The 14,993-nt window shown below is 36.7% G+C and overlaps 1 protein-coding gene across 5 annotated transcripts in view; it reads right to left on the bottom strand.

Moving 5' to 3' along the window:
- LOC131226076 (uncharacterized) overlaps positions 1-14,993 on the bottom strand; it is a 141,558-nt gene that overhangs the window by 26,490 nt on the left and 100,075 nt on the right. For 3 of the 5 annotated variants that reach the window (XM_058221751.1, XM_058221752.1, XM_058221753.1), the window contains 6 exons: positions 11,393-11,943; positions 11,243-11,306; positions 11,049-11,151; positions 10,752-10,936; positions 9,849-9,974; positions 9,500-9,570 (listed from right to left, as the gene is read on the bottom strand). In XM_058221751.1, coding sequence (XP_058077734.1) covers positions 9,500-9,570; positions 9,849-9,974; positions 10,752-10,936; positions 11,049-11,151; positions 11,243-11,306; positions 11,393-11,943 — 1,100 coding nt within the window. The remainder of the gene's footprint in view (positions 1-9,499; positions 9,571-9,848; positions 9,975-10,751; positions 10,937-11,048; positions 11,152-11,242; positions 11,307-11,392; positions 11,944-14,993) is intronic. The other 2 variants (XR_009161643.1, XM_058221754.1) reach the window with 2 other exon arrangements.

Raw genomic sequence — 14,993 nt, 5'->3', positions numbered from 1 at the left:
ATGTTGGCAACCAATTTAACCTCGTATGGTGAGTTAAAGAGTAAAACACCAGGACCTCGAACTGAAATTGTACATTGTGGGCCCATGGCCTATGCGCGGAAGTTTGGTAGAGCCACAGAATGATGGCTATGTCCTTGGGGGATGATTAGGACCAAATAAAAAATTGTCTTTTAAAATACAATTGCCTACTTAAACTAATGTCTAATTTAAAGTAAGGCAATTAACTCTACGGCTTCCAAGCCATTAGAGGGTCCAATCACATAAATTACACAAGATGTGGCAATTAAGTAACTAGTGTATAAACATGATAGTGTATATGCATGTGTGGGATGTAAACATTATAGTGTACATGCATGTGTGGGATGTGCTAACTATCAATACCTAGCATTCATCTAATCATGCATCCATATAATTAAACATTCACCATATACACAATTAAAGAAGTGCTCAAATGACAATCACAACACAAGCATGTATAGTGGTTCGGTTTCCCTATTTCACTTTCGGCGGATGCACTCAACTCATAAGTATACTGAATTTCACTATCGAAGGTTTTAAATCAAGTTCACATCTAACCTTTACAATCCTATAAATTATCGGCTCTCGGAAGAGACTTTCCGTGGTTTTTTATATGCTTGCCACGAACCTCGGTCATACACAAGAACCTACTGACGTACACTCCTACCGGAGGGTCCCGCAAGCTACTTTAGTTGATTTTTTTAAGGCTAACCAATAACCTCGGTCATAATCCAAGGACCTACGTTTACTCCCGCCGGAGGCTCTCACGGAGACTAACACGTATGCACCCATGTTCAGTGGCCTACATAAGGACTTTGATTTAGGCCCTATACAAGAGCAAAGGTCCTATATAAGAACCTAGTCGAGTTTGGCAATTCAAATTCTTACACTCTATCCTACACAAGGAATGAGTGTATATGGACTCTTACACATGATAATTTACTTGTCGGATTGAGCCACTTTTGTAGCGCCTTCTTGGGTTGCTTGATCGATGCTCTCACGTGCTTTAATCAGCTCCCCTTTGCTCCCCCGATCATCATGACAATGCTTTGCCAAGGCTTTAGCTCTAAGATCAAACACCTGTGATGCTCCGATACAGTGATCAAGGTAATGAGAGGTTGGGTAGAATCACCTACGACTAATGGGAAGTTGTAAAGTCTAGGGAATTCTACTTGATGGATATTCTAGAGGTTGATAGACACTTGGGTTTGCAAAGAGAAATGGTATCTAAACTCTAGAGAGGGCTTAAGATCATGGTCTTCTTATAGAGGAGCTTAGAATGCTCATTAGAGCGAAGAATTAGTAAGAAGATAACATGGATCTCATTGGGATAGATCCTAAGCGGTTTTGTGGAGCTTGGGATGCACCAGGGTGTCTAAAATGCCAAATTCCACAATCTCCACAAAGATCCGAATGCTGGATTTATAAGGAAAGAGCTCCAGTGGATCTATAACGGCTAGTATTCAGTCGCACCGAAGTATGTTTGGTCACACCAAAGTACGTTTGGTTGCACTAAATTTGTAGTTCGATCGAACCGAATTAGAGAGGAAAGTCGTTGTTCATATTTGGGCCATTTCGGTCGCACCGAAGGTGGTCTTCGCTGGGACCGAAGGTGGCACTCCGTTGTAACCGAATTACCCAGAATTCTGCCTCAACTTGTTGTCCTGTTTTAGCCATTTTCAGTCGGACCGAAGGTGGGTTTGGCGAGACCGAAGGTTGCTGAATTTGTGCAGTTTTTCCAACAATCGGGGACCTCTAAAGCCAATCTAAGGATGGTTCATTTAGGCTCCTATGGCTTAAGGGATGATCAATAAAGGGTTTACCTATTGGGTTTAAGATCATCTAGAGGTTTAAGTTGTTTGGGGTCAAGGGTTAGGGTCACCAAGGCCTCATGTTTTACTTGTTCTTTGCTCCTTGATTCTCTACCTTCACTTGTGTCTTTGATCTTCAGCTTCCAAGGGCTCAACTGATTACTTGATATGAGGACTCACATGATTGACAAATAGGGTGCATAAATAAGTGCACTAACACGACACAAGGATTAATAAAAACTAATACAAAAGAAACTGAAGACCCTTTTTTTTTTTTTTTTTCCAAAAGAGATGAGAGGGCGAGCAAAACCGAGAGAGAGAGAGAGAACCCTTAAGGAAATCTTATATCGAGGGATCATCTAAGGGTTTTTAAGAGAGAACGAGCCCACCAAGCGATAAATCGGGAGCAAGAGGATCTCATACTACAATTTTGGTGTTGTAGGTAAGGTAGAGGAAGACTTAAGGAGAAGTCGAGAGAAAGGCCCTACTTCATAAAGAAGATCCCCTTGCGCGTGAGGCAAGAGCTCTTCCCACTAAAGCTCCTATGCAAATAGCTTCCTTGAAAGGTAAAGGTTCTTCCAATCAACGTAGAAGATTTGGCTATGGCTTAATTTACCTTTATTCCACCCAAACGAGAGCTCCCCTCTTGAGGAGGTTACCCTGGAGTAATCAACCATGCTTTGATGGTTGATTCTACTATGAAATTTGGAGCTGGTGATGGATGTCCGATGGTGTCTAGGCAGCGACCCCAACAAACAAGAAAGCCTAGTTATCCCTGTTTATTTTCAATTATCCCACTCAAACGATTGGAATGAATACTAGTTTTCCAAAGTCTTCAGGAAGGCAGGGATGGTAAAGGTTCACCATCCAGTTGCAGTTTTGCTTTTGGTTGTATGGAGATGGCATAGTTCCTTGCTCAAGCAATTGCTATCCTCCATCAGTCTAGCTTCAACGGTTGTATGCTTTTCATCCAAATGGCTTGGTATGGCCCGAACTCCATCATCAACGGCCTAAGTGGTAAGGTCACGGAGGCTAGGGCCTCTAGACCACCTCTAAACTAACTAATAATGAAATTTCATGATATTTGGAGTAACCAAACAGAATATAAAATAATAGGAAAAATAAGGCAAAGATTAATGATAAAGATAAAGAAAGTGCAAAAGAATTGGTATAATATTGTTACTTTTATTTATATTACTAAGATCATTGAAAACATATAATGTTTAATGAAAATTTGAAAAATGTAACAAATCATTGAAAACATAAATTGATTTTTCTTTTAGTGAAAAATAGCTTAACATAAGCTATGTAGTGTGTAGCGTAAGTTATGTAGCATGTAGGGTAGGCAACATGCGACTTAAGCTATTTTCATAGCCACACAGCATTAAGTCCAAGCTACACTATGTAGTGTACGCTACATGCTACATAGCATAGCTATTTAAAACACGGTCCTCAACAAAGTGTTATCGTCTCTTAACATTTCCTAAAGTTTTGCTTCTTCTGCCATTTTCCTAAAATTTCCCCAAAGTTTTCTTAGATTGTGATACTATTAAAGGTTATGTTGGTCATTCTATTTAATGTATTAGGGGCATTTTTGTCATTTTTGCCTTTTTAATACTTAAATATAAAAGATGGAATGGTAGGGACATGTAACCCCAACCCTGCCTTTTCCTCTCTCATCTTTCTTCTATCTCTTCTTTTCTCTTTTCTTCTTCTCTACGTCATCTCTACACAATCTACATGGTAACAGGGCCAGGTTAGAAGTGGTTCGAGCACCGTGATCCTCTCCATTCCAACCCAATTTGTAGAATTTAGCTTTGAGGATCTTCCAGAAACATAGGGGGATTGATCTGGCCTTAAGGGAAAACGGGCTGTTATTTTTGTGCAAAAAACATGTTATTTTCTACGTCATTCTTCGAGTAGAAGGAAACATTCACAACAAGGAGCATCGATGCCTTGCCAGATGATAAAGCCTTGCCGATTTTTTATTTTTTTTATATAAGGTAATGTTTAAAGTTGTTCGTTTATTTTGGTTGCATTGTGTAGATGCAATTTTTTTATTGAAGATTCTAACCCTTTTAAGTTGTGTGCAACGTGGGAATGTCTTTGACATGGATTAAAGTTTGTCTGGACCAAAAATCTATGTTATGTGATTTTGGACGAGTAGTCGTGAGTGGATCTTCCTCAAAGATCATCATTCTTCTCTATCCATGAAGTAAGTTAATTATGGAATATCAATGGAGCCCAAAAGTGTGGTTGATAGTTCCTCATCTTTTAGAGAAATGTAGGGACCCTCCTCCTTCAACGCGTCAATAGCCTCTATAAAGTTGAATGGAAAGAATTGTCTTTTATGGGCCAAGTTTGTTGAGGTATTCCTCTTGGTGTGCAAAAAAGATCAATTCCTCACGGATCCAAAACCAGAGGAATACAAACAATGGAAGTGTGAGGATGCATAGATTCAATCATGGTTGTGGAATAATATGCAGTTTGAAGTGAGTTCTAATATGGTGTTCTATTTGAGACACTATGAGGAGGATGTACACCTCCGAACAAAATATTTCTCATGCATATCAATTATACAAGGAGATCTTTTCTTTCCAAAAGGGGGAAAAACCCATTACTGAGTACTTTACAAAATTGACTGGAATGTGAGAAGAACTATCCAGATAGCACCCTATTACCTCAGATGTTACTCTCATGAAGAAATTGTGGGAAGATATGAAAGTAGTGAAACTTTTGTCTGAACTGCCAAACAAGTATCAATCAGTGAAGGATAAGATTTTGGGAGGAGCCTCTATTCCTTCAATAGTAGAGGTTTATGCAAAGGCTTCGGCGAGTGAATTTGACAATGTTCAGACTAATGCATCTAATAAAATTGCATTAGCCTCTTCGTTCAGTTATTCTAGTTCACATGGAAGTCGTGGTGGATGTGTTGGATGTGGTACTCTCCATGATAGTAGAGCTGGTAGATTCTCAGGGGCAAGTAGGGGCAATTGTGGTGGTTAAGGAGACCGTTCGTGTGCTCATTGTGGCCTAGCAAATCATACTGTGGATTTTTGTTAGGATCTCATGGAAAACCCCCAAGGTCTAATCAAATTTTTATGATGAAGGATGCTTCTTCTGATGATAAACCCACTCCTCTTACTTCATCTAATTATAGTGGTGATCACATCCAGTGTTTTAAATATCGACGATATCAGCCGCGATATATCCCACGATATATCTTGTATCCCACCTATGCAATACGAAACACGTAAGTAGTGGGAGTGGGATATATCCCACATGTTCGATCCGGTGAGCATTTTTTTTTTCCGATCAGTTTTTTCCTGTAAATATGTTAAATTAGTATTAAATTGTTACAAATCCATGATTTGGGAGCTTCGATTTCGAGATTTGGAGGACCGAGTTGCGAAAATTTGAAAAAAATCAAAATTTTCCTAATTTCTTACAAATCGGTCGCAATCTTTGTGTGCAAACATAAAATCAAACATTTATGTAACATAATCTAGTGATTCTTCTTTTGCTTTTGAATGTATTGCTTGTGTTTCCACACGTCTTCCTACATTTATAAATTATATGAATAAACTTTGAATATACTTGCATTAATTCAGTTAGACAGTGCATAGATTAGGACCCCATATAAAGAAAACCTATTATGTACATTTGGTTTTTTTATAATGTTTTGATTTGTAAGTGTGTATTGATGTCTTTTTTAACAATCACTGAAATTTCATTGAAAATTTCAACCAATTTCCAATGTTTCCAACAACAGTGATACATTACGTGATACAACTGATATATCCCATGCGACAACCGATATGTATCTGTATCCTAAGGGTGCGATACGTAACATGATATCGATATTTCGAACACTAATCATATCAATGTTTATTTATCACGGGAGGAATATGCGTGTTTTCTATCTTTTAGTGGCTCTACATCCAACAATGCTCCCCCCACCTCTATAGACACTTTTACTCAATCAAATAAAGCATATCTTTTGTCATCTTTTTTCTCATTTTCAATCATCGACTCTGGGGCGTTTAATCATATCTCTGGTAATCGTAGTCTCCTCTTCTTTTAATTGTCTTTCGTCAAATGTGTCTGTTACTTAAGCTGATGGTACATTATCTAATGTCATTGGAGTTGGTACTGCTCATACTAATGCATTAATCTCCGTGTCGTCAGTTTTATATGCACCCAAGTTTCATTTTCGCCTTTTATCAATAAGTAAACTAACAAAGTCTTGAATTGTTTTGTGTCTTTCTTTCCTTCTTATTGTGTGTTTCAGGACCTCAAGACGGGTATGACAATTGGTGGAGGTCGTGAGAGGAATGGTTTATATTACTTGGAGAGAGAACCAGTAGGTGTGGCAGTACTCCGGCATTCGGCAATTCAATAGCATCGTTGTTTGGTACATCCCTCTCCAGAATCTACAGACATTGATTCCAACTCTTCCCAAGTTGTCAAACTTGGAGTGCGAAGCATGCAAGCTGAGTAAGCATCATAGAGTTCATTTTCCTTCTAGAATTGATTCAAGAAGTGTTGTTCCGTTTAAATTAGTTCATAGTGATGTGTGGGGACCGTTTCTAAGTCCCTAGTTTATCAAATTTTACATACTTTGTTCTCTTTGTTGATTATTACTCTCGGATGACATGATTATATCTAATAAAGCATGCGTTAGAACTTTTTCATACATTTAAGAAATTTTTTTTTTATTGAAATAAAGAATCAATTTGGTGCAAAATTGTGTATGTTCAAGTCAGATAATGCCCTGTAATTCATTTCTCAAGAGTTCCAAACATATTTACAAAGTCAAGGCATTATCCATCGGACCTCTCAAGCTTATACACCCCAACGAAATAGGTTAGTTAAGCTTACGAATAGACATCTGTTGGAAATTACTTGAGCATTGTTCTTATAATTGAATGTTTCGCAGACCTGGGGTGATGCAGTTCTTACCGTGTGTTATTTAATCAACAGGATGCCTTCATTAGTTTTAGTTGTCAAAGCACCATTCTCTATGTTGTTCCCTGATCAACCAACCTTTTTTGTTCTTCTCAAAGTATTTGGTTGTACTTGCTTTGCTAATATATTTGCCTTAGGTCGAGACAAAATTTTGCCTCATTTATCTAAGTGTGTATATATATATATATTTTTAATTCTCGTACTCAAAAGGGTTATCGATGTTATTCTCTCACTCTAAATAAGCATTTTGTGACTGTTAACATCACCTTCTTTGAAAGTGTTCCAATTTACACTAAATATGAGCATATTTTTGTATCCACATCTATGGAAGCTCCCTTGTCAAAGGTATTTCCTTTAGAATTTGATGTTGAGATGCCACTGACACCTCAAAAGAATTTCACACAGACTTATTACAGAAAATGAGAAAAGACTAGGCATTACAAATTATTCCTCTTCAATCCACACAATCGACTACTGCAACTTCTAAGGTTCATATTTCCTTAGTCTCCCGAGGTTGGAAAGATAAACGCTCTTGCATTACTTATCCTATCTCCAATTTTGTCACAGTTATCCATTTGTCCACAAATTATTGTAAGTATGCCCCTACCTTGTTTCTTATATGCCTGTATCTATTCCGAAGTCAATCCAAGAGGCATTGCCAAATGCAAATTGAAAATGAGCTATGGATGAAGAGATAAAATCTATGTACTTCAATGATACTTGGAAGCTGACTGATATTCCTTCAGGTAAAACTCCAATTAAGTGTAGATGGGTGTACACAGTAAAGTTTTTGCCTTATGGGTCAATTGATCGTTACAAAGCCAGGTTAGTCGTTAAGGGGTATCCTCCTATTTATGGAGTAGATTATCTGAATACATTTTTACCAGTGGCTAAGCTTAATTCAGCTCAAGTTTTTATATCACTAGCTGCAAATTATAATTGGCCTCTCCTTCAACTGGATGTGAAAAATGCATTCCTGCATGGAAACCTACATGAAGAAGTCAACATGGGGCAACCTCCTGGGTATGTTGCTTAAGAGAAGTCATCGAAAGTATGCAGATTGAACAAGTTTATATATGGGTTGAAGCAATCACCAAGGGCTTGGTTTGAGAATTTTAGTAGTGTGGTTCTATCATTTGGATTAAAAAGGGAGTAAAGTAGATCATTCAGTCTTCTCCAAGCACTCTACCACTAGCTACATAATACTTGTGTATGTGAACAATATTATAGTGACTGGTGATGACTTGAAAGGTATTAAAAAGCTGAAGTCATATCTTCAAACACAGTTTCATATCAAAGACCTTGGTCTTCTTTGATATTTTCTAGGTATTGAAGTGGGGAAATCAAAAGTTGGAATAAATTTATGTTAGAGAAAATGTGTGACTTGTTAAGAGAGACGAATGTTGGGTGCTAAACCGGTTGATACACCAATAAACCCTTATCTCAAACTCGAAGCTAAAGAAGGAGAATTGTTAGAAGACCTTGGTATGTGCAGAAGGCTTATTGGTAAACTTATCTATTTTACCATCACCAAGCCCGATATCGCCTTTTCAATCAGTGTTGTGAGTTAGTTCATGTAGAGTCCAAAGACACTACATCTAGAAGCAATTATGAGGATTCTTAGGTATTTGAAATATTCCCCTGCTAAAGGTATCCTATATAAACCTCATTGTCATCTTCAGGTAGTCAGTTATTCAGATGCAGATTAAGTTGGGTGGAGACATGATAGAAGGTCGGCAACAAGTTAATGCGCCTTCCTAGGCAGTAATGTGGTAACTTGGAAAAGTAAGAAACAGAATGTGGTTGTCAAGTCAATCACTGAAGCTGAATATAAATCAATAGCTCATACGACTTGTGAGCTTATATGCTTGAAATATCTTTTCGAAGAATTGGAATTCAAAGTTCAGGTTCCAATGTCTTTATAATGTGACAATCAATTTGTGATACATATCGCCAATAAACATGTGTTTCATCAGAGTGTGAAGCATATAAAAGTAGTTGCCATTTCATTGGAGACAAGATATCTCAAGGCGAGATCCACGCACCTATATTTCATCTCATGATCAAATCGCAGATTTATTCATCATCGCTCTTAGAAAATCTCAGTTTGACAAACTTGTTTCCAAGCTAGACATGCAAGACATCCATGCTCCAGCTTTGGGGGGGGGTGGGGGGAGTTTATTAAAGGTTATGGCTATGGGCCTATGGCCCACTTGGATTTGGTTATGGTCCTATGACCCACTTATTTCTTGGTCTTTTTAGCCTTTGGATATGTTGATCATTCTATTTAATGTAGTAGCGGCAATTTTATCATTTTTTTCTTTTTTAATACTTAAATATAAAAGATAAAATTGTAGGGATGTGTAACTCTATCCCTACCTTTTCCTACCTCATCTTTCTTCTCTCTCTCTTCTTTTCTCTTTTCTTCTTCTCTATTTCATCTCTCCACAACCATAGATACTTTATGTGATATTTGTGATATTTCCTAACATGTGGTACGATAATTCCCGTTCTCGAAGTTGCAATATCATTACATAAAACATAAAAAATGAAAACTTAACAAATCATTAGAGCAGCCATTTACATTGTGATCATCACTTAATGCGCACAATTGTAAGTTGACGCGTTATCCATCCTAATCGCAACATAGGTATTTCTTCAAAACATGAAGCTTTCTGAAGGATAGTTTATTATCGCCATACCCATTGATATGGAGGAGCAACCTTGCAGTGGTCCTATGAATGTGCTCAACGAGGTCTGGTACAGAATCCACCTGAGAAGAGTACAAGTAATATTTATATCATTTTTATCCGAGAATGGAAAATCTTTAACAAAAAATATCATAGAGCTATTGTTGTTATTATTATTATTATTATTATTATTATTATTTACAGAAAATACACACAAATAGGACCCTGTATATAAGTGGAACAAAAACATAGCGACTGATGTTATAAAACATGTCCTAATAAAACAGGTCCTCAAAAGAACTTATTGGTAACTAATGAAACTATGAATAGTTTCAATAGCACCAGTAAACAAAACACACACCAAATTCACATAGAAATCTTCAACCACAGCAGCATTATTTTGCAATAGCATCGACTGAAGATGAGCTTTAGACCTATGTAATATCCGAGCAACCAAAGAGATTGTCTCAGCACCCACACATCTTTCCTGAAACAAAGAAAACAATATTAGTTACCAGGATGATCAATGTATGATTGTGTTATGTAAACATTCAGATATGCAAGTGATTGTCCTGGGAGGAGGCACTGAATCATAGATGGATAAAAACATGGTATAATTAAATAAATAAAAAAGAAGAACCTTAATATCTTGCAATAATCCTGACATAGTACCCTGTTTCTAACTAGATGGGATGCATTAAACACGGCATATACTTGAACATCACATATAGGTTGAAATATAAGTATGCTTTCCAAGATAAATAACTGTCACTTGAAATCAATTTAATCGACGAAAATTGGACAACACAAGCATTTGTCGATACTTCCTAGAGCTAGACAACTCAACCATGTGTAGTGGTTCCACTGTAGCAGCCAAATCATACCTGTTTCGGAAAGAACCATCATGAATCCATGGTACATGTGACTTGCAACAATTGGTGCAAACAAAGAAAGGGGAAAATATGAAGGATTGATCTGTAAAGCATCAATATCACCCTAATTATTTTAATCAATCATCCGTGCTCTTTGCTTCTCTTGTATACGGGAGAGTATCAGATGTAAGAGCAATATTTTCCACAATCATTTGACTCAGAAGGACCCATTTCACAAAGAAAAACTGCAGAAATCAAATTGCCAAATGAATTTTATGTATATGTACACCTCAACTGATAATATTCCGTTTCAAGAAATCTTATGCATGAAGAAAGGTAGTCGAAATCAACACAATTTTCTTAATCTAGATCAGCTCTTTCAGTATGAGTACCTTTAGTCCAAATGAAATAGCTGGTGCATTGCCAACATTAGTGCTGGTTGGGCTAGTAGGTGTCACATCCATTTGTGTTAATGGACTCAATGATGTGGTCAAAGACAAAGAGTTTGACATCGTTTGAGGCTTTATCCATTGATCACAATCCTGTGCTATTCTCGATAAGGCTGTCTTGAGACGATCTGGACAACACCAGAACAAGAAGTAGAAGGTGTTATACTGTAGGAATCATCGCCATGAACCAGAGCACCCAATGTAACAACAATGAAATATAGTGAACAGGAGTAGTCTTACGGCTTAGCGAATCTGTTAGTCCTCTTCCACTAAGGTACATATCCCGCTGACCAAAAGTTTCAAATAGAAAATGGAAAAACACCTCAAACAACTGACAAATACCCTGGAAACAAAAAGAAATCAGTTGCAAGGAATCAATAGAAAAGAAATATATAATAAATAAGCTTCCAGTAGAACTTTGTAGTTTGACACACCTTAAAGTATTCGACATCAACTATTTCTAATTTCTGCATGAGCCTCGCGTATTTGTCCATCAACCTGAGTCATTTGGATGCAAAATAGATAAACTCGTATAACTTACCCATATGAATATGTCCAAGAAATCTGGATATATAAATCTTCACCTTAGAAGGCAAATCGAGGATCCTGTATGTGCTGTAATCTCCTCAATATTCCAGTGTGCAGAGTGATTCCTTGCAAGTGTAGGTTTGGAGATGCGACTTGGGAGCTGACTATCCTCGTCAATAAAGTCAGCAAGAAGATCTTCGTTTTCATCTTCCAGAAGAGAATTATTTCCATTCATATGATTCGTATCATTGCTTCTGGGCGACATCATATCATTACATAAAAGATCAATGATTTTTCCATCACTTTCACAGGAGACCGTTGACCCCTTGGGCCGTGGTTGGGGAATTGAACAGTCTTTGTGGCTAAATGTCAGCTTTAACAAAAATGGATTTCCGGTATTAAGCCAATGAGCAAACCCATTCTTCTGGTTCCCTGTTTCGACCAAATCGGATAATTTCTTGGAATGAAGAACAGACATCTTAGCACGGTCACCATCAGTTGGAACAATTAGGGGAGCCCCGTCACCAACAAGGCCTGCCAAACTAATTATTTGGACTGTGTCTGACATTTTATGCCAAGTTTCCTTCTCCAAAACCATCTTAAGCGCCTGAAACAAAGGATATAGATTTCAAATCATGTCCAAGTATGCTTTTGTCTATGATATACAAGCACTAAAAATGTAAAGTTCATTATGACAATTATTATCATCATCATAGCCTTATTCCCATTATTTGGGGTCAGCTACATGAATCCTGTTACGCCATACCATTATCAAGGGGGTCCATTATGAAAATAGAGGTGAATAATAGTGGGAAGTCGCACATTATGTAAAAACTATGCAGTGCAGACCACAAGAAAACAATATGCTGCAGAGATGTCAATAATTGCAAAACATAACATTCACACCATGTCATGATAAAACTAATAAATCATCACTGGCCAATCAGAATTTGAATAAGGATTGAGCTACTAGACAGTGTTTGCAGTATCGATAATATCGAATGATATTATTGGTATCACAACTCAGAGATACGAAACACTGGTCGAGCATAAAAAAATCCATGGCATCGCTAAATGTAAAGCATGAGATCATGCAATATCGCAAATAGCACAATATATTGGGAGATATCACTATTGTTTCTTTAGCTTTTTTTCCTATGTGTCAAATATATCTGTCAATTTCAACAGATATCATTGATACCGTCAGGAACTGGTACTGTGTCGAGAAACAACCTTAAAAATTCAATTTTTCCTCTTTTCCTCTTGAATCATTTGGGAGGAAAACAAAGTTTTCAAGCTGGAATCAAGATCAAAGTGTATTTGGGGCCAGTTTTGATTTGATGAGTGTTTTCATATTTTGTCCTTTTTTTGCTTAAATCATATTAAATCAGTGCCAAAAGCTTAGAAATGCTTGATTCTTCATGTTTTGTATTGAAAATCAAGGATTTGAACCTTTGATTACGATATTTGGGGGTAGGTAGCCCGATTTGGGGGAACTTGGGGGAAAATAAAAAATTTCGCAATTTATCCCAAATTGGTTGCAATTTTACTGTCCAAACATGAAATCAAACATGTATGAGGCTTAATCTGCTGATTCATGTAGTTTTAGAGATTTTTTAGAAGAAAAAAAAATTTAATTAAAAAATAGTAAAAATATTTTTTTTTTCAAAATTCCACTTCTACCATTAGTCAATTGGGCCCAATTTCAGAGTATGAAGGAGTGTTTGAAATCACCATTACATATACTCTAATATTGAGATTTGGAGGTAGGTGGTCCGATATGGGGGAAATTGGAGAAAATTCAAATTTTCCACAATTTCTCTCAAATATTGTCTAAACACGAAATCAAACATGTACAAGGCATGGTCTGTTCATTCATGTAGTTTTGGAGCTTTTTTAGACTATATATATAATTTAAAATAATAACAAATAATTTGTTTCCGAAATTTCTTTTCTATCAACGGTCAATTGATCACATTTTTGAAGTATTTAACAATGTTTGAAGATTTTTAAAATATAATCAATAATTTAAATTAATTAATTTCCACAATTTCTCTTAAATATTGTCCAAACACGAAATCAAACATGTACGAGGCCTAATCTTTTGATTCATGTAGTTTTAGAGCTTTTTCAGAAAAAATATTTTTAATTAAATATAATAAAAAATAGTTTTTGCCCGAAATTTCTTTTCTATCAACGATCAATTGACCACATTTTTGAAGTATTTAAGAATGTTTGGAGATTTTAAAATATAATTAATGATTTAATTTAATTTAATTATATTTAATAAATGTTAAAAATAATGGATGCCTTCTTACATTTATAAATTATATGAATAGACTTTGAATATATTTGCATTAGTCTAGCCAGACAGTGCATAACTCAGGACCCAATGCAAAGGAAACCGATTATATGCACTTGTTTTTTTATGATATTATGATTTAAAAGAGTGTATTAATGTCTTTTTAACAATCCTTGAAGTTTCATTGAACAATTCGACCAATTTCCCAATGTTTCCCTATACTTCCCAAAAAGTGCGATAAATTTTGCGATACAACTAATATATACCATGCAATAACCAATATGTATCTGTATTCCAAGGGTGTGAATACAATGTGTGATACCGATATAGTAAACACTGCAACTAGATTGAGCTTTCAATGCCCATTGAATCTTCTCTTAAAATAGTAGGCCATATCCAATCTCACAAGCATCGAGTCACCAAACTGTCATTCACATGCAAAATGGTTTGAAAGACACAAGTTCAATACTGCACAACAAGGTAAGTGAACCACAGTAACAACAACTAAGAGGGGACTACATCAACAACAGCATGGGAAGATGCAAATGCAATACTAAACAACAATTGAGTGTGTTCGCCGTTGTTTCGACGTTCCTCTTCCTAGCACGGGTAACAAGTGTGCAGGCGTGACAAAATTGGGATTGCAGTTCCAATTCAAACCGAACAACAATAACCTCGAGCGCCAAAGTAGGCAGACACTGGGTATGACCGAAGTCTGAGGAGACTGGTCGCCTATTCGGCCATTCGCTCAAAGTGTAAATTGATCAGGCGATAGTCAGAGGGTGGGGTTTGTCCTCTGATAATTGGTTTCTCCTTGCCTTCCATACGAAAAGACTTTCTTAATGCATGGATAGTAGAATGCAAAGTGATAATTTGAAAATTCGACCACTAAAGAGCACTCAAATTCTGACTATAGACTACGATATTTATGCTACGGATTATACTAAGGAAAGCAAGTCAATGCAATAAGTAAATGGTTACTCTAAAGGAAAGAAATTTCTAGATAAAAGCCGCGATTACACTATGGAATGTAAATTCAACAGGATAATTGATTTTATTGATTTGTTTGGGTTGGTGTGAGACGACTTTTCCTATGGAAATCTTCTTCTATTTATAACTCTAATCCAGCCATTTTCGATCCTTCTCATGATCTGACGGTTACCATAACCGTTTCTGTCCTCGTTTTGCTTCCAGATTCTTTCCACGATCTGACCTTTCCTGAATATTTGACCCTTGCTCAGCATCCGAAATGACTTTAACCACTGGCTAGCTACTTGCTTACTCATTTGAACTCAGTCACGCCTTAATAACTATTCATCATGCGCAAGTCACGTGATAGTAATGTCCTGAAATTC

This window comes from Magnolia sinica, chromosome 14, assembly GCF_029962835.1.
Source record: "Magnolia sinica isolate HGM2019 chromosome 14, MsV1, whole genome shotgun sequence".
NCBI lineage: Eukaryota > Viridiplantae > Streptophyta > Magnoliopsida > Magnoliales > Magnoliaceae > Magnolia > Magnolia sinica.
This window is presented reverse-complemented; position numbering and strand designations above follow the sequence as displayed.